Source organism: Haliotis rufescens, unplaced genomic scaffold (genome assembly GCF_023055435.1).
Source record: "Haliotis rufescens isolate VD_foot unplaced genomic scaffold, xgHalRufe1.0.p SCAF_59, whole genome shotgun sequence".
In the NCBI taxonomy this organism is placed as follows: Eukaryota; Metazoa; Mollusca; class Gastropoda; order Lepetellida; family Haliotidae; genus Haliotis; species Haliotis rufescens.
Genome location: NW_025964323.1, coordinates 1988999 through 2015404, shown reverse-complemented (window position 1 = coordinate 2015404; position 26406 = coordinate 1988999). Strand labels below are relative to the sequence as shown.

At 41.0% G+C, this 26406-nt stretch overlaps 2 protein-coding genes across 2 annotated transcripts; both read right to left on the bottom strand.

Annotated features, from left to right (window-relative positions):
* Window positions 1–473: 473 nt before the first annotated feature.
* On the bottom strand, window positions 474–5245 carry LOC124142759 (beta-1,3-galactosyltransferase 5-like). Its single transcript, XM_046511399.2, has 2 exons — window positions 5068–5245; window positions 474–1637 (listed from the first exon to the last, which is right to left on the bottom strand). The coding sequence occupies exon 2, from the start codon at window positions 1635–1637 to the stop codon at window positions 546–548; it is 1092 nt and encodes a 363-aa protein (XP_046367355.2). The 5' UTR covers window positions 5068–5245; the 3' UTR covers window positions 474–545.
* Window positions 5246–11634: 6389 nt separating this feature from the next.
* LOC124142760 (fatty acid-binding protein Fh15-like) lies at window positions 11635–26206 on the bottom strand. Its single transcript, XM_046511400.2, has 4 exons — window positions 26000–26206; window positions 16278–16456; window positions 13776–13889; window positions 11635–12537 (listed from the first exon to the last, which is right to left on the bottom strand). The coding sequence occupies exons 1-4, from the start codon at window positions 26073–26075 to the stop codon at window positions 12487–12489; spliced, it is 420 nt and encodes a 139-aa protein (XP_046367356.1). The 5' UTR covers window positions 26076–26206; the 3' UTR covers window positions 11635–12486.
* Between the last annotated feature and the right edge of the window lie 200 nt (window positions 26207–26406).

The following is a 26406-nucleotide window of genomic DNA, read 5'->3' as shown; positions in this document are numbered from 1 at the left end:
AACTAGGATTTGAACCCACGATAACATGTTTCTGGCGTGCCCATGGGACGAAACTCTGTACAGCGTATAGCAGCGCCCAAGTCGACTGGGCCATCCGTGGCCCAGGGAAGCTTTAATGGCGAATGAATCCAGGGTATTTATCATAATGGAATGGTTTGTTTGTTAACTATGAAGTTAGCTATAGTTTGTTGTTTAACGCTGCACTCAGCAATAGTCTAGCTTTATGACGGCGGTCTGTAAATAATCGAGTCTGGACCAGACAATCCAGTGATTGATATGAGCATCGATCCACCCAAGTGAGATACTATGAATGCATCGACCAAGTCAGCGAGCCTGGCCACCCGATACCGTTAGTAGCCTCTTACGACAACGTGGGTTGCTGAAGACCTATTCTAACTAGGATCTTCACGGGTTCATAATGAAATAGAGATAGGATGCACTGGATAATCGAGGATGACATTCAAATTGCTGTATTTTGTATACATGAGTCTACTTGTTACCCTTTATTCGAATCTAATGATACAAGATCATTGTGACAATTCATTTTAATAACCATAAACAGTCCCTATGAATCTCAAAACAGGAAGCAAATGACGCCATGTTTCCAGTTTGTTCCATAGATATCTCATTGAATTTGGCGTATACCCATGGGCAGCGACAACAGACTCTGTGTGAAACCACTCGCGCTCTTCTGTCGGTTCAAGATAAATTCCACACGTACCCACGTGAGTAGCTCGCGCAATATGTGCACACAGCCCAGTGACATATACGTCCTCGAGATGTATCGGTGGTGCATGACGGGCAATCTCGTACAGGTCCTTCACCAAATCTCGCGAGATCACGTATGCGGGCCCATGTACGAAACGAGGAAATCGCGCAAATGGATATTGTTCATACGATAGATACCACTTGTTTGTTGAGTTGCGTTGAGGTGCTTCTCCAATGTCTGTGTATCCTAATATGAATCGGGACTCTGCATCCAGAAGGTGCAGCTTTGAGAGCAGGTTATCTGTTTCAAGAAACACATCGTCATCAACCTTCATTACGTACTGGGCTTGAGAACAGAACTGATTTGACCATTGTAACATTGCCGTAGTTTTAAGCGTCAGGTTTCTGTACGTGTCGATAAAATTACCTTCAACAACGTCGGCGTGGGCCTCCTGTTCCTTGGCAATCTGGGTCTCGGTGTCGGATGCTGACATCCCGGACAGAAATATCAGCTTCAGATTTACCTGCTTTCTGAACCGTGAACCCCACGTCTGCCGTATTGCTGCGCGTTCGTCAAAATTAGACGGTTTAGACGGAACTATGACAAGCAGGTAGACGGACTGAGCGAATTTACAAACGTCAGAATTGACGAGGAATTTGAAATCTTTCATAACAACACCGGACGTAACATACTCTTTCAAGTTGTCGTCAGTTAGATCACGTCCTACTAAGTTGCGATCTGTCACGTCCGATTTTATGCAAGGATGGAACTCCTTTTGGGGTTCACTGTTGTTACCATGGTAACCAGAATGTCTGTATATTTTGATACTCCAGCCTCGCTTTAGTCGGACATAATACAAGCACACGACACAGACGATCGTCATCACCGCCATCAGCTTCAGTTTCCGTCGTTTTGGCCAGAGATACATCTGAAATGACATTAAAGGCTGAGTATACTCGTAGATACATGTGAAATGACATTAAAGGCAGAGTATACTCAGAGATACATGTGAAATGACATTAAAGGCAGAATATACTCAAAGATACATCTGAAATGACATTAAAGGCAGTGTATACTCAAAGATACATCTGGAATGACATTAGAGGCAGAATATACTCAAAGATACATCTGAAATGACATTAAAGGCAGTGTATACTCACAGATACATCTGAAATGACATTAAAGGCAGAGTACACGCAAAGATACATCTGAAATGACATTAAAGGCAGAGTATACTCATAGATACATGTGAAATGACATAAGGTAGAGTATATTCCACGGTGTTGAGCTAAAGTGTAGACCTTGTAATTAGTGTCTTATGTGACAATTACATATTGGTACCATCTACTCATTAACTTTAAGATTGATATGCAGGAAACCAAGGAAGAAGCAGACAGGCAAGGGTGTGTTAAGCTCGGATTACACCTGTCTGTGACATTCATTTGTGTGTCTGCTTGTACTAGTCCTGACTAGTTCGGACTTGACCAGGCGCTCAACCACTAGACCACGGAGGCGGTCCGTCGCCTCTTACAACAAGCACAGGTTACTTGGTACTTCTCACCCACGTGGCGCCACAATATCAAGATACTAAGAATGGAATTCTCATACTGTGCCACAGGGAAAATGGAACCCGAGACTTTAACCACAAGGCTACCGATCTGAGCTACATGATACTATTTGAGTGAGTGAGTGAGTGAGTTGGGTTTAACGCCGCTTTAAACAGTATTACAGTTATATCGCGGCGTGTCAGCTTAATGTGGGAGGAAAGCCCGAAGTGATGCAGGTCTCAGACGTTTACTACTTCGGTGAAACCCACGAGCACGGGTATGGTGCTGACAAACCTAGAAACATAATCGGGGCGAACCGGGATTCGAACCCACAATCATAGGTTTCTGGCGTGCCCAAGGAAGGGTCACTGGACAGTACTATCGGGACAACATTCTGACACCTTTTGTTGTCCCGTTTGCAAGGCGCGTGGGTCGATGGGTTTTTTTCCAGACCGACAGCACCCGTGCTCACCGTGCACAAACCACCAATGCTCACCTCCAGTAGCAGAAATTAGTCCAGCCCCGACCTCATACAACTATTACCAGAAACTAATATCTCTTACAATTTTGAAAATTTTAAGTTATTTCCGAGTTTCCTCAACTTTCTTTTAACAGTGTCTATATTAGAAGGACATATTTAAATGATACTTTCGGATAATATTTGTTCCCAACTCCCAATTTTGCAAACTGTCAGTTGTAAAAAAATCCCGTGTTCTTGTAGTAAAGACCTTCTGTAGTTATATTAATACAATCGATTATCCGCCGAGACAGATTCCATTTGGAGTAAAGTCAAAATAGTTGTGAAAGTTATATGAATAAATGACACAAGGTATATATATATTTTTTGTGGGATATATACATGTACATTCTGCCCCACCGGTAGCACGCGCCATTCACAAAAAAAATTATTTCAAGGTGTATATGTTCTTTTATTAAAAAAATGTCTCAGTTACTACATGTTGGAAATGTTCTAAGCATTAAAAGACGTGTAAAGTTTGGAAAGGAATAATTTGAAGGTGTTAGTTATTTGTTAAAACGACCTTAAAGAATAATCTTGTCAGAGATAACACGACCCACATTTTTTGCTGACCTCAATTTACTTTTCTAGATAAGAAACAGGAAACTACGACAAGATGACATCCTGCTCAGTTGAATGAGGCTGCTTGGTTCCTCCAGAGACCAAATAATAGATGGTCTCTGGTCCCTCTAACCTTTTACTACGCGGGATTCGGGGGTCTATTTGGGGGGTATTTGGGGCTCAGCAGTGTGGTACGCATGGCGCGACTAAAATCGTATTTGGTACGCAGATTGAACAATCTAAAACAATAATAGTGTACATAACACATTCCTTTGTATATTTATTTCGATATTTTTTCGGTCGTTTAACTTTAAATGGTGCCAGTTTATGACCTTGAAACGTGTTCTATGGGTTTGTTCCATATAAGGAAGTGCTTACTACGGCACGGGAGGAAAATGCCACCGAACAAAATCAGATTCCTTTGTCCATGGATAAGCTATATGTAACATGCGGAGACCTGCTCTGAATAGGGAGCGAAGCTAGGACAATACCCCTGACAAACCAGTTCAGTGTTGAAATATTTTAAAGCTAGCCCTGTGCTAAAATAATATATATATATATATATATATATATATCGTCACAATACCAAGGTGACAATGGACAAATAACTTACGCCTTTACATTTAACTTAGGCACGTATTTATGAATGAAATGTTGCTCTTTTTGAAACAATGTAGGTTCATGATCGAAATTTAGCTTATATAGCGGGAAAACTACTTCATGTCCGTTATTCAGTTATGGCCTGATGAGACTCGTACGTGGTACGAGTTGAAAGCGCTAGCCTATTAAAACTGTGTTCAATCTTTCTCCACTTATTTAATTATTACTATATCAGATGAAAATTTATTTATATACGTCAGAAGGATATGATACTTTCAGATAAGATTTGTAACAAGATTTGTTAAAAAACTCTTTTCCTCTTCTTCTTAAGGCATTCTGTGAGAATGTTAAAAAAAATCTTACACGGTATATGTTTTGTTTTAACTAAACCAGTATCTTAGTTACCCCATGCTGGACATTGTCTCTTCTAAACAACGGCAGAATTGTAATTTTAGAAAGAACTATTTTGAAGGTGTTAGGTATTTGTTGAAAATGATCCTTGTCAGCAATCTAGACTAGCATATGCAGTCTATGGTATGACTTCTCGTTTGTGTGAAACGTTCTTTCAGTTATCAGTTACAGTATCTGTACTGTTATAATATAGGAATGTATGAAACGCCTCAGAATCTCAACGCCTCTTAACGTGAGGGGTCAGGTAAAATAATCTTTATTTTTCGTACTTTACCACGGACAGACTTGCTTTGAGAGATAATACGACCCATATCTTAGGTTGTTCACGATTAATGACGCTACTCAGTTCAATGCTACTCAGTTCAAAGTGTGGCCAAGCAAACAGGCTTGACCCCAGCGGGGGAAAGTCAACAAATGATCTGTCACCCCCTTACTGCTTATACGTAGGGAATCTTAAAACATATAGGTCAAATATTATATCGATAAACTGTCAATTGACATTGAGAAAGATTCGCGTAGACTAGAGCAAAGACTTTGCTGGAAAGTTTAAATAGTATGCGTTGGTTGTGACTCAAAACGAAGATATAAAGGCCAATTAAGCGGAAAAGGTCATTAGGACGTTGCGATCGTTTGTGACTCGATATCTGACACACAACAACACGAACAGGTACGATGGTGTGTTGACAGATTTAGTGTATTATTTGAAAAAAAACGAGACATACCTGTAAGGTGAAGTTTTGTTTATTCTCCGAGGGAACAAGTGAGATCACACGAGACTGCCCATGCGCAATCGGGCTTCAGTCTTCAAAAAGATTTGTAATGTGGGTTAACAAAGAATGTATACTGCTGGCGGAGGGAGGGTGTGGCATGTGATATCACTTGTTCCCTCGCAACTCGGGGAATTGCTATCAAACGTGACCTTACAGGTAAGTCTCATTTGATGTTAGACCGCCTCCGTGGTCTAGAGGTAGAGCGTCCGCCCGGCGAGAGGAAGGTCCGGGGTTCAATCCCAGTTCGCGTCATACCAAAAGACGTTAAAAGATGGTACTTGTTGTTACCCTGTCTGGCGCTCGGCATTAAGGGGCTAAAACAAGGACTGGTCGGCTCGGAGTCAGTATACTGTGTCTGAGTGGGGTATTCATGTTAAACTGCGGCATGGTATCTCAATGATATGCCGGGCAAAAGAAAGTATACTCTTGACAATATGTGATCTGACCAAAACATTACGAATGTCTGCAAAGAGTCGCCGAAACACTGAAAACTTAAGGCCCCAAACATAACTATGATACCCGGATCATATACATCAAATATGAGTGTGTACTTTGTTTTGCCGGGAGTATATATTGAAGTAATGTTGTTATTTGCTCCTCTGTGGAGAATCTAGGGCAGAATGGACACCCAGTTTCACACGTCAGGACGGTTCACTCCCAATTGTCAGACGTCCCATTTGTCAGACGACCCAGTTGTCAGACAGACCAGTCAAGGAAGAGAATATATGGATGTCAACTTCTTTATTATGAGGAACACCACGTTTCGGAGTATATGCTTACTCCTTCATCAGGAAGGACATAGACATGACATAGACTCCGAAACGTGGTGTACCTCATAATAAAGAAGTTGACATTCTTATGTCAATCACTTCTAAATGCCTTTCGGGGGCACGGGTGGCCCAGTCGTCTGAGGGGCCGCGATTCGCCTTGCAGAGTTGCGTCCCTTGGGCACGCCAGAAACCTATGATTGTGGGTTCGAATCCCGGTTCGCCCCTAATATGTTTCTAGGTTTGTCAGCACCATACCCGTGCTCGTGGGTTTCACCGAAGTGGTAAACGTCTAAGACCTGCATCACTTGGGGCTTTCCTCCCACATTAAGCTGACACGCCGCGATATAACTGAACAGAACAGAACAGAACAGAAATTTATTGCTCGAAAGAAAATCACACAGAGTGAGCATACATGAGGTTGAATATATACACAACCACACCAACAATAATATCTAATAATATATACATACATGAATACATACATGCACCCAATCACGCATAATGCATTTCTATAATACATGTATGATCTGCATAACTACACACGTGAACACATAAAATGTACACATATATATAACTGGAATACTGTTAAAAGCGGCGTTAAACCCAACTCACTCACTCACTCTAAATGCCTTTATAAGACCAGACCAGTCAAGTGTGACCAGTGTACCTCACTGGTCTCACTGCATGGCCTTACCTGCTAATCAATGAGCTGCTCCTAACTGTGGGCAGAGCATGCTACTCCAACTCGTCACGCGATACAGATTAAGCAGATTATGATTGTGTTTGTAAGTTGCCTTTGATTTGTGCCGGGTTGCTTGTTTTTTATTAGCAAAGATTTAGAGAAGTTTTTCCAATGATATAGAATACAGGAAACTCAGTGATGGTACGTTTCCCTGCCGTCCTCACCACTAAGTCTTCCATAACACACAGGCTATATGGAGACTCAAAACCTTGGCTTAGTTGTCCAGCTGAAAACAGCCATTGTACAGAACTGTGATCAGTGTGTATTGTGTACATAGCAATATTGCAATAATGTAATGAATGCTTCAAAAAGTGTGATTTCTGTTCTGTCTGAAAGGTAAACAGATAACTATTGCTTGACTAACCAACCTTGACGAATCCTGGTATCAGCTGTCAGACGGGTTTATGCTCACTGTGCCACCAGTAGCAATGTTTATACAAGCATGGGGGCCATATCAAAGTCACCAAATACTGAACTGAGTTCACCCCCTCAATTAATGTCAAAAGTGTTCACTGGCAATATTGGTGAGCGAATTTTCTTATTTGTTGATTAATTACTGATTAACGATCAACGTTCAGTTTGTAGATCCTGCTATATAAGAAGGTTAATTTTTCGAAATACGCATCAGTCGGAAAGCTCACGTTAAATCTCCAAAGTAAGTAAGTAAGTAAGTAAGCATGATATGATATGAAGTGCTATATAGAATAAAATAATGAAATTTTTGTGCATATCATATATCAAAATTTTGAGATGACCCCTGGTGCCTTCTATTGTTTAACCAATTAGCATGCCTGACTGATTTTCATACTGGGAACAATAGGTGGTGGCAAAGTTAGGAGATCCCGTCTGACGAATGGGAGGTGACAGGACATGCTCTCAACCCAACTCGCGTGCTCTGCGTTCTCACATTTACGGTATTCAGTTTGGGGCCTGTGCTTGTATTTAGTCCTAAAATGGAAATGAAAAAAACCTGTTTTGCTCGATTTAATAATCGACGCAAAGAATTACGTAGATGTAAATAGGAAATAACAAAACAACTGGAAAAGTACTAGTCTAGATTTGTTAGTTTTATCTCAGTGCTCAATACAAGATGTACTTTACAGGAGGTAAATTGTAGGCACTTTCAACATTGAAAAATAAAACTAAGTCCAAATTGACATGGCAGAAACAGGCTATAGGCAATATGCAAATAACCTGGAAAAAAAGTTAATAAAACAACAATAAAAAACCCACTATGTTTATGTACATAATAATAATAATGACATGTAAGTTGTTGTTTGAGAAGGGAATATGTTACTTTTACGTTCTGATATTTTGACGATGATTCACTATCCCACAATGCCACTCACAAATCACTAACCAGTGACAAATCACATGCACGTGGGTTTCAAGCACCTGTTTTCACCTGTCGTCAAGGTGTCATAGGTCATGGACATTCACCTTGATCTACCAACACCTGGTTATGCTCAGTTTCACAATAGTCTGTATTTTTACACACTTTTACGTGTAAAAAGACATAAAAATCTTTGATACGCTGTATTTGTGCCAAGGCCCAATTAGTGCTTATTGAGTTGTTTGAATATTTATATATTTTGTATATTAACTGCATTTATTTAAAATCTGAGATCGAAAAAACAGTTTCTTTTTTCATTTCCGTGAGTACTTTAGTTACGCCCCCGACAAGCACCGTAAGTCTATGTTAAATGATGGGACATAAGACGGTCTTAGTTCTAAGAACGCTCTGAGTAGCAGTGAATAAACCCAAAATAATAAAACTTCGGAAATATGAACATCAACACAACATATTTACTGACCGTCGGATACCTGCTGCACTCGCAGCATCCGGTGTGCTCCAGATTATCCACTCATCTGAACTCGCATGTTCATCAGCAATGTCTATAATGACCGCCATTATTTTAGAAATTGTTAAGCCATTGTGGACGCCATAGAATTATCGGCTTAACGATTACGTATTCATGTTATGGTTACAACAGCTTGGGTCGAGCGAACACCAGGCTTACCCTGAATGTGTAATACTTCTCTAATTGCTTAGGTTCGTCAGTGAACAATGAGACTCGTTCAATTGCTCATTGCGTGTGTTATTATCAATACTCAATGTCACTTACAGCGATGAATAGGTTAATTAGTTGTTCAACTATTTGTTTTATGTGCCGATTTTAAGTTAACAAAGAAATGCTGGTTGGTTGTTTAACGCCGCACTCAGCAATATTCCAACTATATGTCGGCGGTCTGTAAAAAATCGAGTCTGGACCAGACAATCCATTGATTGATATCATGAGCATCCATCCTAATTTTCGTTTTCTCCACGCAATTGGGATCGATGACATGCATCAACCAAGTCAGCGAGCCTGACCACCCGATCCCGTTAGCATAGTCGCTGGGTTGCTGAAGATCTATTCTACCCCGGATTTTCACGAGTCTAACAAAGAAATGATATACTGCGCACGGAGTTTCTTTGTTTGTTTGGAGTTTAACGCCGCACTCGGCAATATTCCTCCCAGCTAACGGTCTGGACAGCACTGTATTCACTACTGCATCTTCAGCATTGTGTTCGGTGCGACACATACCTAAACTAATTTTCGTTTTCTTGTTTTCTTCAATACCCTGAATGTGTAATAATAACATCTCGGCAGAAAATGGGGACCCGAACTCGGAACAAATTCTCCGAATTAATGATAGATTTGGTCATCTGATTGTGTTATTTTTTTTGTCTTTTAATCGTTAACGTATTCCTTCATTCGTATTTACATATTCCTATGTGAATAGTTGTATGGCGTATTGACGATTTGTAGTACTGTGCCCGACGGTTGGGATTTGGTTTAAAATAATCATCTGTTCACAAACTAAATCGTCGGTGGACATGCTGGATGTTCCAAACACAAATAAGGTGTTGTGGATATTTGTTACTCCTTCTTTCAAGGAACACAAAATGCGAGTCTTGAAGCAGTGTCTTAAACTATTCCGTCTCAAACAAAATTCATGATATTATGTTGGACATAAGCTTGTGCTGGATTATGTGACAGTTATCTTTCACAGAATCTGCATGACTTCATTTGCTGGAACATAGTTGACATGCGACTTCGGATAAGGTGTTTACGCAGTCGTGCAAATTCAATGTGTAACCTTTTACTGTCATACGCGGTATCATGTATTCCTTAAAAATAATGGTCCTCTGCTCCATTGTTTTTAAGGAATGGAGAGTTACTCGGGCATTCCCCTCTACGTATTGGTGAGAAAAACTATCCACTCAATATTTTGAAGAGTCTACATTTTATTTATATATCGTCCACCTACCAATGTTATTTTAGAATAAAATCCGTAAACCAACTATTAAAAAGGCCAACGCGAGGCCACCGCGATAGCATCTAGCCGTAGTGGGCTATTAAAAATCGGCATCAATAGTGTATTTCCAACACAATACACTACATATATCCATCGCACGCGTCATAACAGTTTGACAATAGTAAACTTAACGTAATGGAGAAATCGGGTGAATTTGTTTATCTGTTTGGGCATCAACGAACAACGAAGGATTCAATTCGAGCATTGTTCATATATAATTTCTCTTTCAGGCAACTATTATACTTTAACTCGCAACTGTAACTAACAACCCATTCTGAATGTAATGTTTTAATTGCCATATTGGAGAAAGGGGAGGTAATAACTAGCAATTGGTATGGATGAAGCTTTGTTTCAGTTACATTTCGAATAGGAGCTAATAAACAAGATCCATAAGCAGGTTCACCTGTTGTGGAAAGGACCTATTTAAGCCGGACAGCAAATATTTTGATATATGGCATTTATGGATCAAGTCGAACGCCAGTTGCACCTTGAATTGATAGGTGTGTTTTTAGGGAGTCACCAAAGCATAGATTTCTGTAGAATTACAATAGTTCAAATGTGTCTTTCTACACATTTTCTCTACAATGTTGCAAATTGACATACAGTTGCGTCAGTTTTACACGTTCGGAATGGCCAGTAAATTCCTGGCTCAGATACAAATAAAAACAACAATAGTGTGACGTTATCATTATGGCAATAGTGGATGTAGACAAATGTACACAATAATGGTTTTAGACGATAGTGGATGTAGACAATAGTGGATGTAAATAATAGTGGATGTAAATAATAGTGGATGAAGACAATAATGGATGTAGACAATAGTGGATGTAGATAATAGTGGATGAAGACAATAGTGGATGTAGACAATAGTGGATGAAGACAATAGTGGATGAAGACAATAGTGGATATAGACAATAGTGGATGTACACAATAGTGGATGTAAATAATTGTGGATGTAGACAATAGTGGATGAAGACAATAGTGGATGAAGACAATAATGGATGTAGACAATAGTGGATGTAGACAATAGTGGATGAAGACAATAATGGATGTAGACAATAGTGGATGTAGACAATAGTGGATGTAGACAATAGTGGATGTAGACAATAGTGGATGTAGACAATGGTGGATGTACACAATAATGGATGTACACAATAGTGGATGTACACAATAGTGGATGTACACAATAATGGATGTACACAATAGTGGATGTAGACAATAGTGGATGTAGATAATAGTGGATCTACACAATTATAGTGGATGTAGACAATAGTGGATATAGAAAATAGTGGATGTAGACAATAGTGGATGTAGACCATAGTGGATGTACACAATAGTGGATTACACAATAGTGGATGTACACAATGATGGATGTAGATAATAGTGGATGTACACAATAGTGGATGAAGATAATAGTGGATGTAGACAATAGTGAATGTAGACAATAGTGGATGTAGATAATGTTTGATGTAGACAATAGTGGATGTAGACAATAGTGAATGTAGACAATAGAGGATGTAGACAATCGTGGATGTAGACAATAGCGGATGTAGACAATAGGTCTATATAGCTACCTCTCACAGAAACTCTTAAATGAAACGTACAAACAATTGTTTCACGCATATTAAAGAGAAACAAATGGAATCTTGTTCAAGACGTCTTTATTTCACTTTTGTAAAAGCTATGCACCCTCGCAAATCAAAATGTCACAATAGTGGACGTTATAAATGATAAACAAAATGATACAAATCTCGTGTGTGTCTCGTTCTGTTGCATGTCCCGTATATCCGTGGTTAAACACGCTGAGACAGGAGAAGCAGAGCAGAAAAATCAAATTCTCTCATTGTGCCCATTGTCTTCATCGTAACTTCTTTGATATTGATCTTCACCGTGATGGAATTTGCAATTAATACGTGGTTGAAAGAGAGACAGTATCCTTGCAATACCGGTAACGAACTAGCAGGCACACACGGTAGTGTTTGGGGGACATAAATCAAATTTGCCAGAGAGTAGTCTCCCTTTGATATAACACTCAAGAAATTAGGGATGTGAAAAACGGAAATGTAAAAAAACAGCGTTTGAACCTTGGCAGGTATGTTTAACGTTCCAAAGCTGTCAATGCATCAATCGATAGATATAAATGCAAAATGTATATTCTTCATCAGAAATCATTGTCGACACGTTGAATGTCCAATTTACGCCTGAGAATAATCGCGAAATAAAGGATTACAGGGACGTGTGTTGTTTAAACTGCATTAGTGGCACACACGTATAACTTTCAGCACAGGGCCCGGTTCACAAAGCGATCTTAGCGCTAAGACGATCATAACTCCCATACTTTGACATGGACTTATGACAACCGTAGCGCTATGATCGCTTTGTGGAACGGGACCTAGGTCCACTGTAGCCCGAAGCATGAAGCGGGGTAGTACTATGTGGCAACACGGGGAAACACAACTCTTTTATCTTTCATCTTCCAGCAGAACGGATCCTGGTCTATATCTTCTTCATCTTGTAGGTCATGGAGACATCATCCTTCGTCGATTTCTGTAAGAAACATGGATGTCTGTGTTATCGGTGGTGGCCAGATTGCTAATTGATACGCTACTGGTAACTGGTGACATGAGTCACCATGGCAACCTCTCTATATCTGGATAGTCTCACTACTCACAGTGACAACATGCCCTCTCTATATCTGGATAATCTCACTACTCACAGTGACAACATGCCCTCTCTATATCTGGATAGTCCCACAACTCACTGTGACAACATGCCCTCTCTATATCTGGATAGTCCCACTACTCACAGTGACAACATGCCCTCTCATTATCTGGATAGTCTCACTACTCACAGTGACAACATGCCCTCTCTATACCTGGATAGTCTCACTACTCACAGTGACAACATGCCCTCTCCATATCTGGATGGTCCCACTACTCACAGGGACATCCATGTCCCCTCTATATCTGGATAGTCCCACTACTCACAGGGACATCCATGTCCCCTCTATATCTGGATAGTCCCACTACTCACAGGGACACCCATGTCCCCTCTAAATCTGGATAGACCCACTACTCACATGGACAACCATGTCCCCTCTATATCTGGATAGTCCCACTACTCACAGTGACAACATGCCCTCAATATATCTGGATAGTCTCACTACTCACAGTGACAACATGCCCTCTCTATATCTGGATAGTCTCACTACTCACAGTGACAACATGCCCTCTCCATATCTGGATGGTCCCACTACTCACATGGACAACCATGTCCCCTCTATATCTGGATAGTCCCACTACTCACAGGGACATCCATGTCCCCTCTATATCTGGATAGTCCCACTACTCACAGGGACATCCATGTCCCCTCTATATCTGGATAGTCCCACTACTCACAGGGACATCCATGTCCCCTCTATATCTGGATAGACCCACTACTCACAGGGACACCCATGTCCCCTCTAAATCTGGATAGACCCACTACTCACATGGACAACCATGTCCCCTCTATATCTGGATAGTCCCACTACTCACAGGGACATCCATGTCCCCTCTATATCTGGATAGCCCCCACTACTCACAGCGACCATCACGTGGCCCTCTATATATATCTGGATAGTCCCCACTACTCACAGCGACCATCACGTTGCCCTCTATATATCTGGATAGTCCCCTTTACTCACCGCGACCATCATGTCCCCCTCTATATATCTGGATAGTCCCCTCTACTCACCGCGACCATCAGGTCCCCCTCTATATATCTGGATAGTCCCTACTACTCACTGCGACCATCATGTCCCCCTCAATGTATCGTTCTACAGTCCATTCTCTTGTGGTCCCGTCCTTCTCGGCTTTGTGCTTCTCGGCAATTCTGTCACCGTTCCACTTGTAATCCGACTAGAAACAGAGTAATGTAAGGAAACCTGTCAATGTTTGTCATTGTTTGTTTGTTTGTTGGTGGCCAAGTAGTCTAAGGCGCCGCGATTCGCTGTGCAGAGTTGTATCCCTTAGGCACGCCAGAAACCTATGATTGTGGGTTCGAATCCCGAATCGCCCCGATTATGTTTCTAGGTTTGTCAGCACCATACCCTTGCTCGTGGGTTTCACCGAAGTGGTAAACGTCTGAGACCTGCATCACTTCGAGCTTTCCTCCCACATTAAGATGAGACGTCGTAATATAACTGGACTAATGTTAAAAGCGGCGTTAAACCCAACTCACTCGCTAATAATCGAGCCTGGACTAGACAATCCAGTGATAGTGATTGGCATTATAACCACGCCCGCGCCGTTGACAAGACCCTGACTCCATTTACCATGGTTGACTGCCCTTTTATCCAGAAAAATAGATGACGGCACAGTGATGTGTCTTTGTTGATGCATGTCATCGTATCCCAACTGCATGGATCGATGCTCATGATGTCAATCACTGGATTGTCTGGTCCAGACTCCATTATTTACAGACCGCCGTCATATAGCTAGAATATTGCGTTCGGCGTTAAACAACAAATAAACAAACAAACAATTGTATGGTTCCTACTTAGCGAGAATTCACTGTATATCGGAAACGGGCATCACACGTTGAATTGGGTTTCCACGACCCGGAAAGTGGTGATACGCCAGCCACGAGGCACAGGTCACGATAACCACAAACGTATATATGTGGCACGTGGGCGGCTTTTCAAGCGCAAAATCGATCCTATTCGCTAAGAAAGTAAACACATTTATCATTTAACTAAAGCATTTATCCATGACATAAGCTTATGACATAAAAACATGTATGTCATACCCCAATGACATAAGTATGCAAATTAGATATGCAAATTAGATAACCGGAAGTGGGACTTTTTTCGCCGGTGCACGTGAGTAGGTGTTTACAAACAACATGGATACCTTTGATGTTGGAGACATTATTTCAATTATTCTGCAAAAGTCTGTTCAAGTATTTTGTTTAAAATAATCCGAGGAACTTTTTTTCTCAGCGAAGGAATATGTCATAAAGGAGTTAAGAGGTTGTTTATTTTGGTTTACACGGCTATGGAAAACATGTATCACTACGCACGATCTATACGTAAGATTTCGACAAGTTGCTGATGTTAATGTTTAATGCAATTATTCCTTAATTGGGAAGCAAAAATGTGAAAACGATAAATAGAATTCATCACTCGTGTTTTTTAATATGGGAAATATCAACCTCGTCCCGTTAATCGGTATTTGCCTCGCCAAAGGCTCGGCAAATACCGATTAACTAAGACTCGGTTGATATTTCCCATATTAAAAAACACTCGTGATGAATCCTCTATTTATTTTGTATCCTTACTTATCGCGATCGAGCCTGTAAGTATCGTGTATTGTATCGAAAGCTACTGTGGTGCATCGATGTTTCGGTGTATAGTTTCACCCGAAACATTGAAAGAGAAGGGAATTGAAACCGGGTCTACTTTGTGACGCCCTAAAGCTTTAAACACATGCTTCCGCGAACTTCTTAACGCCATTTTTCAGCGATGGGAACACTTTCTGTGCACGACAGTATTGGTTGATAAGCGCTTAAGATAAAGAGGATATTTCATGTGTCGCGAGTAGCGCGGGGGGTATTTCCACGAAAATACCTCTTTTTTCCCCACCAAGAGATGAAAGAAACATGATACGTCACGAGACACATCGGATATCCTATTTATTATCTACTTTTTGTGTAGTTGTCTACCGGAAAAATAAATTGTTTCATTTAAATGTAAAACCCTGTAACGTTAATTCTCCCTACCTTGTTCACCACCGCTTGTATTTGCGACTAAAAAGGTAGTTTCGTGTTTGCTAGATCTTAAACATGATAGACCAAAGTAACAAAAAAATATATAATACATATAGATAAGATTATATACAAAATCAACTCGAACAAAAAATATTCATGAAAACCAAGAGACAACTGTTGGGAGCGAAAGAATACACGCTGGTCAAGTCACAAAATGAGAAATTAACAGTCTATAACGAAAGATTTTCAAGAGAATGACAAACGGCATGAAGCGATATTAACTCCCAAAACTACCATCTGTCATTATTTTGCCTTGTCAATGAGTCAACTAACGTAAAAAGGAAGTCAACAGCTTGTCATCGGACCCGCCACTTACGACACTTACGACAATAGTTCCGTCTTATATTTACAGCAAGTGTTATGAAAATATCACTTTTCACAACTTCAGAAAACTCAGTCTTTCACACTGAAACATACACAAAAGTCCAATACCACATTCAGGATCACCCGTTTATATTATGTACTACAAGACAACTTACTGTCATGTTTGAGCCTTCGAATCCTTTATACTCCAAAGGTTCTCCTTCGGTAAAGCAGAGCTCTTGTTTCATTGGTTCACCGTTGCATTCAAGGGTCATGCGCTGTTTATTTCCCTCCATCTTTATGGTTGTAGTCATAACAGCATTCTTTAGCATTTCTACTTCTTCTTTTAGCACTCCTGAAAGAAAAAAACATTTTTGATTATTTTTTTTAACTTTTAAAGAGGTCGATGCTACATCAAACAAAATAAGCCTCATCCATCTTCATCGGATCTCTGGACGCGCATCAGTTACTAGGGGCATATTCTTACCTCTATGAAGGGGCGGTGGGGATAGCATATTGGTTAAAGCGCTCATTCGTCACGTCTAAGGCCCGGGTTCGATTCTCCACATGAGTACAATTCTTGAAGCCCATTTCTGGTGTCGCCCGCCGTGATATAGCTGGAATATTGCTAAAAGCGGCGTAAAACCATATTCACTCACTCTTACCCCGAAAGGCCACATGATTCACTGCCCAGCCTAGCATGTAATACATTTTACAGATTAGTTAGCTTGATAGACTCATTCAAAGACCCATACCAATTTTAGAAAAATGTTCCATATTGTCAGGCACCATTTCAAATTTAACTTACCCATTTTGAACCCGCAGAGAGAGAATACCATACTATATCCCGACGTATCTTGTTGAACGAACCGCCGTTGCTACGAAAAGTCATTACTGTGCAGAAGTGTAGAATGTATAACTACTGAAAGATGGCCTGTTCGTTGCAGTCAAAGCATGCGTCTATGTAATCAAAATACACATAGATATACCTTGCTGTGGAAGCGGTAAACTAAGGCACTATTTTATGTAAACTGGGCCCGGCTCTCCACACGGAGTCCAGTAACCCTAAGCCGGATGTGACGTCAAAGAAGCGAGCTGGGGCTCCTACCTTCCGCATAGCTACAGCGAGCTGGAACCAGCTTAAATCTTATGACACACGACTCGAAAGCCGAGTAAACTAAAGTGGGTCTTACTGCCCTTTTTCAGTTGCGAACTATTTATTTAGTATCTCTTGTTTAATAGTTTAATTCTAGGACATGTTGGCATCTCGCGGATTCAAGTTGATCAATCGAATGCATATTTCATGAAAGCTTTTAATCCGAGTTAAATGTAAACATCAATTAAATGTATCGTGATGTCATCGTTACCATGACACAGATAGCCATGAATTTAAATTATCAAATAACTTGCAAGATGGTTGAATAAATATGCTTTGGAGCAAAACATGTATGTATGTTATATAACATACTTAAGCATACAGTAAGCATATTAACTAATCACACATTGTACCCATGTCTGGAATAGAACCCAGGTCTTCGGGGTGACGACCCCCCCCCCCCCCCGTAAAAAACAATTGCATACAAGAGAAAGATTAACATGAGTAGCGAAATACGCATATGTCGGCAAGCACACGTTAAAACCGTAAGTAAGTTAGTAAGTAAGTAAAACACGTAAGTAAGTAAGTAGCACATGCGTTCAGGGTTAGCACCGTCACCTGAAACACCCCTGCACACCCACTACCCAATGAATTTATTATGGGTTAAATACGGTAAGAGTTTGCCTGCCGCAGCCAGGTACATTGCACGTGAATGTGGTGTCACGAAGTCACGTGAGGAAGGTGACGTGTAGTGTTCACTGACAGTGTTGAACCATTCGAGGTCTTCGCATTACACAGGCGAGCATATTTTACATCTTGCAAAATATTGCCTCAAGAATTTGAGGTTGCAAAGTATTGGAGTGTTTAGCCGTTGGGCAAAGTTGAGCCGTTGGGCAAAGTTGGGGCAAAGTTGAGCCGTTTGGCAAAGTTGAGCCGTTGGGCAAAGTTGAGCCTTTGGGCAAAGTTGGGGCAAAGTTGAGCCGTTGGGGCAAAGTTGAGCCGTGGGGCAAAGTTGAGCCGCTGGGCAAAATTGAGCCGTTGGGCAGATCCTTGTATTTGAGTGGTACGATGTGTTTGGTATGGTATGTATGGTATGTGGGAAGTTGCTGGTCAAGTTACAGTTGGGATCCAAAACTGAGCCAAGGAAAACGGAAGAAACAACAGTCACAGATGAAGATTAATTTAAGATAAGTATATCATGGTTATAATTTCAAACTCTCTGAATAACAACTGCGAAACTTGTTACATCACGTTTGCTTTGGTCACAGTTTTAGTTGGGAATTGTATATTTCAGGTAACAGAGGAACAGACAACAGACAACTTCTCCGTCATCACACCTCGAAGCTGCCGAGGAAATTCAGTCTGACAGACCAAGGGATTCCGTTGAAGGTTATGAAACTTTTAAATTGTTCAAAGAATATATGGATTGCAAACTAAAAACATTCAAACGTGATATAATTGAAGACTCAGAACAAAGATCGCTTTCTGCCTTAAAAAGAGCTCGCAAAGATTCTGAAATACCATTTTTCAAATTTAAAGGAAACCAGTTGCAGTATAAATTCAATTGCGGTCTTTTGGAGAAAATAGATTCAGCCTTCAGATATATCAAACATAATAAGTATTCTGAATGTTCAAATTCCCTTGAAAGTCTTGCTTCAGAGATACACAAGCGAAACAAACATATCAGGTTAGCCGACAGATCCCTGTCCGGTTGGGCCGTAGTTGCGGAGTTGGAGGGAGACGACATTGCTTCTGGTTCAGATGAAGAACGTCGATTCGAGAAGGCAGAAAGTAAAGCACTCCGTAAGCGTCGAGCAGCCCCTTACAGGCCTCGTGACAAAGGTTTTCACAATGCTCCTTCTGCTACTTTCTCTAACTCTAATAACGACATGCCTTCTCAGGTCCCTCCCTCCCTGCAAACCCAGGCCTTTCGTCCCCATTTCAAACGTACAGCAACACCAAACCAACAGTGTTTTTTTCTGTGGCGGATTCGGGCATTGGCGTGCCCCCTCGCTGCTGCTCAACGCTCAGCCTTGACAGCCAGTCACACACAAGGGGTGCAGACATCAGCAGATCCAAGTAAGAAGTAGACAAGAACTAATTTCAGGTAACGAAACATTTGCATCTTTGGGGTTCCAATCATATTATGGGAGATTATTGGAGATTAGTCTAAAATCTTTTTCCAGAGCATGTAAACAAGCCTGCAGATCCGGACATGGTTCTATACGGCGACAAGGTACCTTTTGCTATGTCTGGTCGGGACACTTCTCTCAGGACAGATGCTGAATGTCCAGTCAAGTACAGTTTTGGAAACTCAAGCACAGGCGATTCTGATGTCTCAAATCTCGGAGGTACAGATCAAGACTCTGAACCTTTCAGACATATTTATGATTGATCAATATGAAATCGAATCAGGATCTTCTGCAATCGTAAAGGGTAGTTTAAGGAAGTATATTACATTTTGGAAGAACATTGATGCACCAGAATATTATCAAAACAATCCAGGAAGGTTACCTAATTCCTTTAGTTGATAGCCCACCCCGTACACACAGTAAGAATAAAAGTTCTGCTATGAAAAATGGAGAGTTCGTTTCAGAGTCTATTCAGGAACTGTTGAAAAACGAATGTATAGTTGAAGTGAATACTACACCTCATATTATTAATCCTCTTTCAGTGTCTGTTCAGCGTTCAGGGAAAAAGAGGTTGATTTTAGATCTGAGATTGGTGAATCCGTTTTTGAAGGCTATAAAGTCGCACTAGACTTTTTAGAAAATTCTGGTTATATGTTCAAGTTTGATTTAAAGTCAGGTTACCATCATATTGACATTCACCCTACTCAACATACTTTTCTTGGTTTTGCTTGGAAATGCCAAGGTGTTGTGAAGTATTACTGTTTCACAGTTCTTCCCTTTGGTCTCTCGTCAGCTCCTTACATCTTCACGAAGTGTGTTCGCCCATTGGTCAAGTACTGGAGAAAGCATTCCATTAACATCGTAGTTTATCTGGACGATGGTTTTGGTTATTCAGTGTCAAAGGCCGTATGTACAAAACACTCATTTATGGTTAAGAATACTTTAACCAGAGCCGGTTTCGTTTACAATGTAGAAAAGTCTATATGGAATCCTCAAACTAGACTAGAGTGGCTTGGCTTTATCTGGGATCTAGACTCGGGTATCCTATCTGTTCCGTCTATAAAATTGGAAGATGTTAGGTCTAGATTCGCAGGGTTCCTTGCGTGTCTTCCGCGTTTTACAGCACGAAGCTTGGCTAGTTTGACAGGGAAGGTCATATCTCTATCTCCAGTTAAGGGGGACATCTGCAGGCTATTGACTAGACAGATGCACACAGAAATTTAGAGGTCAGTATCCTGGGACAGAATGATAAGGTTAGATAATCCTGAGTGCGTCTATGAACTTATGTTGTAGAGGGACAATGTTTCCCTTCTGAACTGTCGGAATCTGCGTAAAGATTATGGTCCATTGATTTCAGTATTTTCAGACGCCAGTGATTCGGGCTGTGCCGGCTATATACAACATACTGATTACATTTTTCAATACAGTTGGGATTTGGATCAAGCTAAGCGCAGTTCAACATGGAGAGAGATGAAAGCTGTGGAATTAACTTTGATTGCATTTTCAAACATACTGCGTAATAAGACCATAAAATGGTTTACAGATAGCAAGCCTTGTTGTCATATCGCAACATGTGGTAGTTTTAAAACGCATTTACAGAAACTGGCTATGTCAACTTTCGTTACAGCTAGTATGCACAACATTTCATTGAAGTTCAGTTGGATCCCAAGGTCAGAAAATGAGAAAGCTGATGCTTTAAGCAGATTTGAAGATTCAGATGATTGGAAAGTTAAAAATACAATTTTCAGGATTTTGGATGCACGATGGGGGCCACATTCGGTAGACAGATTCGCAAATCACATTAATACCAAGTTGGTAAGATTTAATTCCAGATCTTGGGTTCCCGGTGCCGAGGCAGTCGATGCGTTTACACAACAGTGGGGAAGAGACAACAACTGGGCTGTACCACCTGTACATCTGGTTTCAAAAACAATCAAATTCGTTCTGAGTAACAAGGCTCCTACAACTATGGTTGTACCTATGTGGCCCTCTGCGTCATTTTGGCCTGTCTTGTTTGATGGTGATAAACCCAGATCTTTTGTTGCAGATATGCTACAACTTCAAGGCAGTACTGCTGTTGAAGGTGGAAGCAAAGCTTCTATGTTTGATTCATTTAAAGGATTCATTCTGGCCATTAGAATTAATTCAAATTGATGTTAATATTGCAGATATGTTTGGTCTGGGCATCTGGAAAGAGAAAGATTCCTTGGTTCATAAGGATTTGATATGTTTAGCAGCACAAATGCCAGAAATAGTGTCAAAATCGAAAGCTCCAGCTACTGTCGACAAGTACAAGAGTGATTATAATCTATGGAAAAAATGGAGTTTACATTTTGCAGAGGTTCCTTGTTTACCAGCAAAATCTTTTCATGTTGGTTTATATCTCACGTCTCTTCTCCAAGGTGGTAAGAAATCACATTCTGTTGTTGCAGCAATCTATGGTATAAGTTGGGCACATCAAGTAGCATGTTTACAAGATCCATGTCAGTCTGATCTCATAAAAAATATCAGAGAAGCAGCCCTGAGAAACTATAGTAATCCCGTCCAGAAGAAAGAGCCAATTGATACGCATATGCTCAAGAAACTTGTCTGTGTTTTTGGAAAGGAAGGTTGTTCCCTGTTAGATTTAAGATTTCTGACTATGTCCATTCTCTCGTATGCAGGTTTTTTCAGATTTTCTGAAGTTGTGCATATAAACGTTCAGATCTATGTTTTCATAATGGATATGTTCGTATTTTCATTAAAAAGGAAGTCTGACGTATATAGAGAGGTAGATACGTGTAGATTTCGGCCTCCGGGTCCGAACTTTGTCCAGTGAACATTTTGGGTCGATATTTGACATCTGCAAATATTAAGCAAGATTCTGAGGAGTATATATATTTCGTCAAATTAGTTGTTGCAAAAAGTTAGGCAGTTATAAACTAAAAGGAGAAAAGCCTCTGTCATATACTCGAGCGAGAGAAATATTTCTTGAAAAGTTTAAATGTATTGGTGAGGACGTTGCAAAAATAGGATTACACAGTTTTCGTTCGGGAGGAGCAACAGCCGCCGCCAACGCTGGGGTACCCGACAGGCTGTTCAAGAGACACGGCCGCTGGGCCTCTGACAAAGCAAAAGACGGTTATGTCAAAGACAATTTAACAGAATTATTAAACGTGTCGTCTTTGTTGGGATTGTAAAAGTCAGTATTAAATATGTTCATATTCACCCCTTCTTTTAATTTCGAGCTGCGGTAGGCATAACCCTTGAGATGCGTATGTTGTACATGGTAAATATTTTATGTTCGTTTGAGCGAAGCGAATTAGAACATAAATGAATTTATTATGGGTTAAATACGGTAAGAGTTTGCCTGCCGCAGCCAGGTACATTGCACGTGAATGTGGTGTCACGAAGTCACGTGAGGAAGGAGACGTGTAGTGTTCACTGACAGTGTTGAACCATTCGAGGTCTTCGCATTACACAGGCGAGCATATTTTACATCTTGCAAAATATTGGCTCAAGAATTTGAGGTTGCAAAGTATTGGAGTGTTTAGCCGTTGGGCAAAGTTGAGCCGTTGGGCAAAGTTGGGGCAAAGTTGAGCCGTTTGGCAAAGTTGAGCCGTTGGGCAAAGTTGAGCCTTTGGGCAAAGTTGGGGCAAAGTTGAGCCGTTGGGGCAAAGTTGAGCCGTTGGGCAAAGTTGAGCCGTTGGGCAAAGTTGGGGCAAAGTTGAGCCGTTTGGCAAAGTTGAGCCGTTGGGCAAAGTTGAGCCTTTGGGCAAAGTTGGGGCAAAGTTGAGCCGTTGGGCAAAGTTGAGCCGCTGGGCAAAATTGAGCCGTTGGGCACATCCTTGTATTTGAGTGGTACGATGTGTTTGGTATGGTATGTATGGTATGTGGGAAGTTGCTGGTCAAGTTACAGTTGGGATCCAAAAGATGAAGATTAATTTAAGATAAGTATATCATGGTTGTAATTTCAAACTCTCTGAATAACAACTGCGAAACTTGTTACATCACGTTTGCTTTGGTCACAGTTTTAGTTGGGAATTGTATATTTCCGGTAACTGAAAACGGAGGCGGTTTTGACAGATTCCTGGATTCGACTTGAAACACTTTTTACGAGTTTGTCGAGTGTATTTATTTGTGATTGTTTATAAACCTGCTCGCTTGTCTGCTGCGGTAGGCATAACCCTTGAGATGCGTATGCTGTACATGGTAAATATTTTATGTTCGTTGGAGCAAAGCGAATTAGAACATAACTATTGTTCTACAGTCTACTCTTTGTTGTTTTGTCAATGTTGGGCACTCTGGGTGGTAACCATTCGTCACCACTCGCCCCTTTCCGTAACCTGCAAGAAGACTCGTCCCCCTATCGATGAATGCTATGTGCGAAAATACGACAAACCAATCAGAATGCGCGTAAGATTTCAAGTTCTTCGTCAAAGAATCCCACAGAAATAATTTTTGATTTTACACATGTCTTGCATGTTCAATCATACTGTATAATTCCGCATGTCCAGATGTGCTCTAATTTCATCTGAAGTATATATAATATATTGGGAAATATATGTGAACCATTACCAACGAGTTGACAATTGTTTTAGGTATGCCCGTTTGCGCTAAGACGGAACCCGGTCGCAAAAATGGACACGAGATGGGCACGAGTCGCTATTCGGCTTGTCCCGGAATAACACGAGTTGGTCACGAATGGGTGGTAACCAGTTAATGTACTCAGACACCTTGAAAAGGTTGTTTACATGACAAAAATAAAATGACTCCCGTTTCATATATTTAACCAACTTGGATAAAAATCTGATAAATGTTTTGTTGTGTACTGTGTGTCATGAGAATGCGAATCGGCCCGGTTCCCTGGGTAGGCTCCGCAAGCGATACGCTGCGCAAGTGGAACTTACCCAGAGAACCTGTCTGACTGAGAATCAGTTTTGAAGTGAGACAACACGCACGTAATACCGGGACCCAGTTTGTCTGTGCAAGCACATTCGTCACCACTCGCCCCTTTCCGTAGCCTGCAAGAAGCGGCTTGTTCCGGAATAACACGAGTTGGTCACGAATGGTGCAAGCATTGCGAAACAGCAATAATTAACAGAGCATGTACGTCCTACTTCTTGATTCAATTTGTCAGCGTTATCGACCCGGTCGCTCAGTGCAGTCAATATTAGGAGGTTAATGTGACCGACAAAGATTGTGAGATGGTTATTTTCCAAGCAAAACAATATATGCAATGGTTGCAAAATATCTGCTGGTATTGACTCGCATTTTTATGTATATTATACAATATGGAGACTTCCATATCGAAATGATAAACACAATGTCCATATTATTACGGGTGAACTTTCTCATGATGTGGGCGCGGTCGGCTGTGGGAACACTGTGGGCTATATGTCTACACGAGGTCATTGCATTTGGGCCCTACGCGAATTCGAAAGTGTCTCTTTTTTGTTGTTAACATCATGTTTTATTTAATAATGATGGCAACTTCATGATATATATTTGTCACGTGGCGCAGGTGCAGTGACGATTCAAGGCAGGAGTGAGTGAGTGAGTGAGTATGGTTTTACGCCGCTTTTAGCAATATTCCAGCAATATCACGGCGGGGGGAATCGAACCCGGGTCTTCAGCGTGAAGAGCGAACGCTTTAACCACTAGGCTACCCGACCGCCCCTTCAAGGCAGGAGAGAGTGGTATATGATTGACGTGATTGTGGTTCGTTGTTCAGGTTGGTTTGTGTTGTAAGCTGGCTTGTGTTCCTCTGTTAAATAGCCCTCGAGGTATTGAATATGCGGAACATGTTTCACTCGCTCATTTAGTGACCGACAACGGAGTTGACAAGCGGGGGAAAGGAAAAGGTGTGGGTTCTTCTTATAACAAGGGACGTACAATGTATTTCCTTTCTATCATGGCGCGTCGGCTTGATGTGTGAAAATGTGATTTTTACCACTTCAAAAAACATAAAACGCGGGCAGAAAATAACGGATTATCCGACGTAACTGATTCTATTGGGCGTAATAGGGAAAATAGCGGTGAATGCTGGAATACGAGTATAGTGCTGACAATCCTAGAACCATAATAAGGGCTAACCGGGATTCGATTCCACGATCGTAGGGTTCAGACACCCCTAAGGGAGACAACTCGGCACGCGAATCCCGGCGCCCTAGACAACTGGGTCCATTAGCAATCATGCAAGGAGTGAAGACTACGCTTTCCACAGATTGTGTTTGGAGAATCAGAAAATATTTATTTGTTTGGATGATTGATCAAGTGTTTGTTTGGTTGTCTTTGTTTGTTTAACGCCACACTCAGCAATATTCCAGCTGTGTGACGCCGGCCTGTAAATAATCGAATCTGGACCAGACAATCCAGTGATTGATATCATGAGTATCGATCCACGCAATTGAGATACGATGACATGCATCAACCAAGTCAGCGAGTGTGACCACCCGATCCTGTCAGTCGCCTCTTAAGACAAGCATAGTCGCCTTTTACGTCAAGCATGGGTTGCTGAAGACCTGTTCCAACCCGGATCTTCACGGGTCGATTGATAAATTGAACATAAGTAAGTTATTATAAGATTTATTTTAGTTATTGCTAATAATCTTTTGAAATGCAGCTTATAAAGTCCACTGGATTTAATTAATATTATTATAAAGATGATCGTAAAATATTTTATCCTTACCCATTTTCTCTGAAAATGCTTCAAGATTTTCATACGATCCTGTCACCAACTCCCATTTTCCATTAAACTTCTCCATTTCGATTCCCGAAACTGATTATCACCTACGTTCTGAACGGCTTTTGAATAAAGACAGGTATTGCCTCTTACATATAACGCCCCACAGTGAGCAATTCAACACACAGTTGCTATGTTCACGCTGCATTCCTTTTATGGCAACCCGTTGCAGCCATAATCGTCAAGCGGTACAACTAAGGTTACGTGTTGTTCATGTGCCCTGGGGGTTGGTATACCTTGATATCATGACCTCGACCTCAGTATTAGTCACAGTCTGCAACGCAGATGTCTAGGATAACGCTGCCAGGGTATACCATATATATCCTACATTACGTCTGATTAGGTGGTTGGTG

Excerpts from the sequence above, each read along its gene's own strand:
- LOC124142759 (XM_046511399.2), bottom strand. The coding sequence starts at position 1,637 with ATGTATCTCTGGCCAAAACGACGGAAACTGAAGCTGATGGCGGTGATG.
- LOC124142760 (XM_046511400.2), bottom strand. The coding sequence starts at position 26,075 with ATGGAGAAGTTTAATGGAAAATGGGAGTTGGTGACAGGATCGTATGAA. Across the intron at positions 16,457-25,999 it reads AGCATTTTCAGAGAAAATGG|GAGTGCTAAAAGAAGAAGTA; the intron begins GTAAGGATAAAA and ends TTTTTCTTTCAG. Across the intron at positions 13,890-16,277 it reads TCGAAGGCTCAAACATGACA|TCGGATTACAAGTGGAACGG; the intron begins GTAAGTTGTCTT and ends CTCTGTTTCTAG.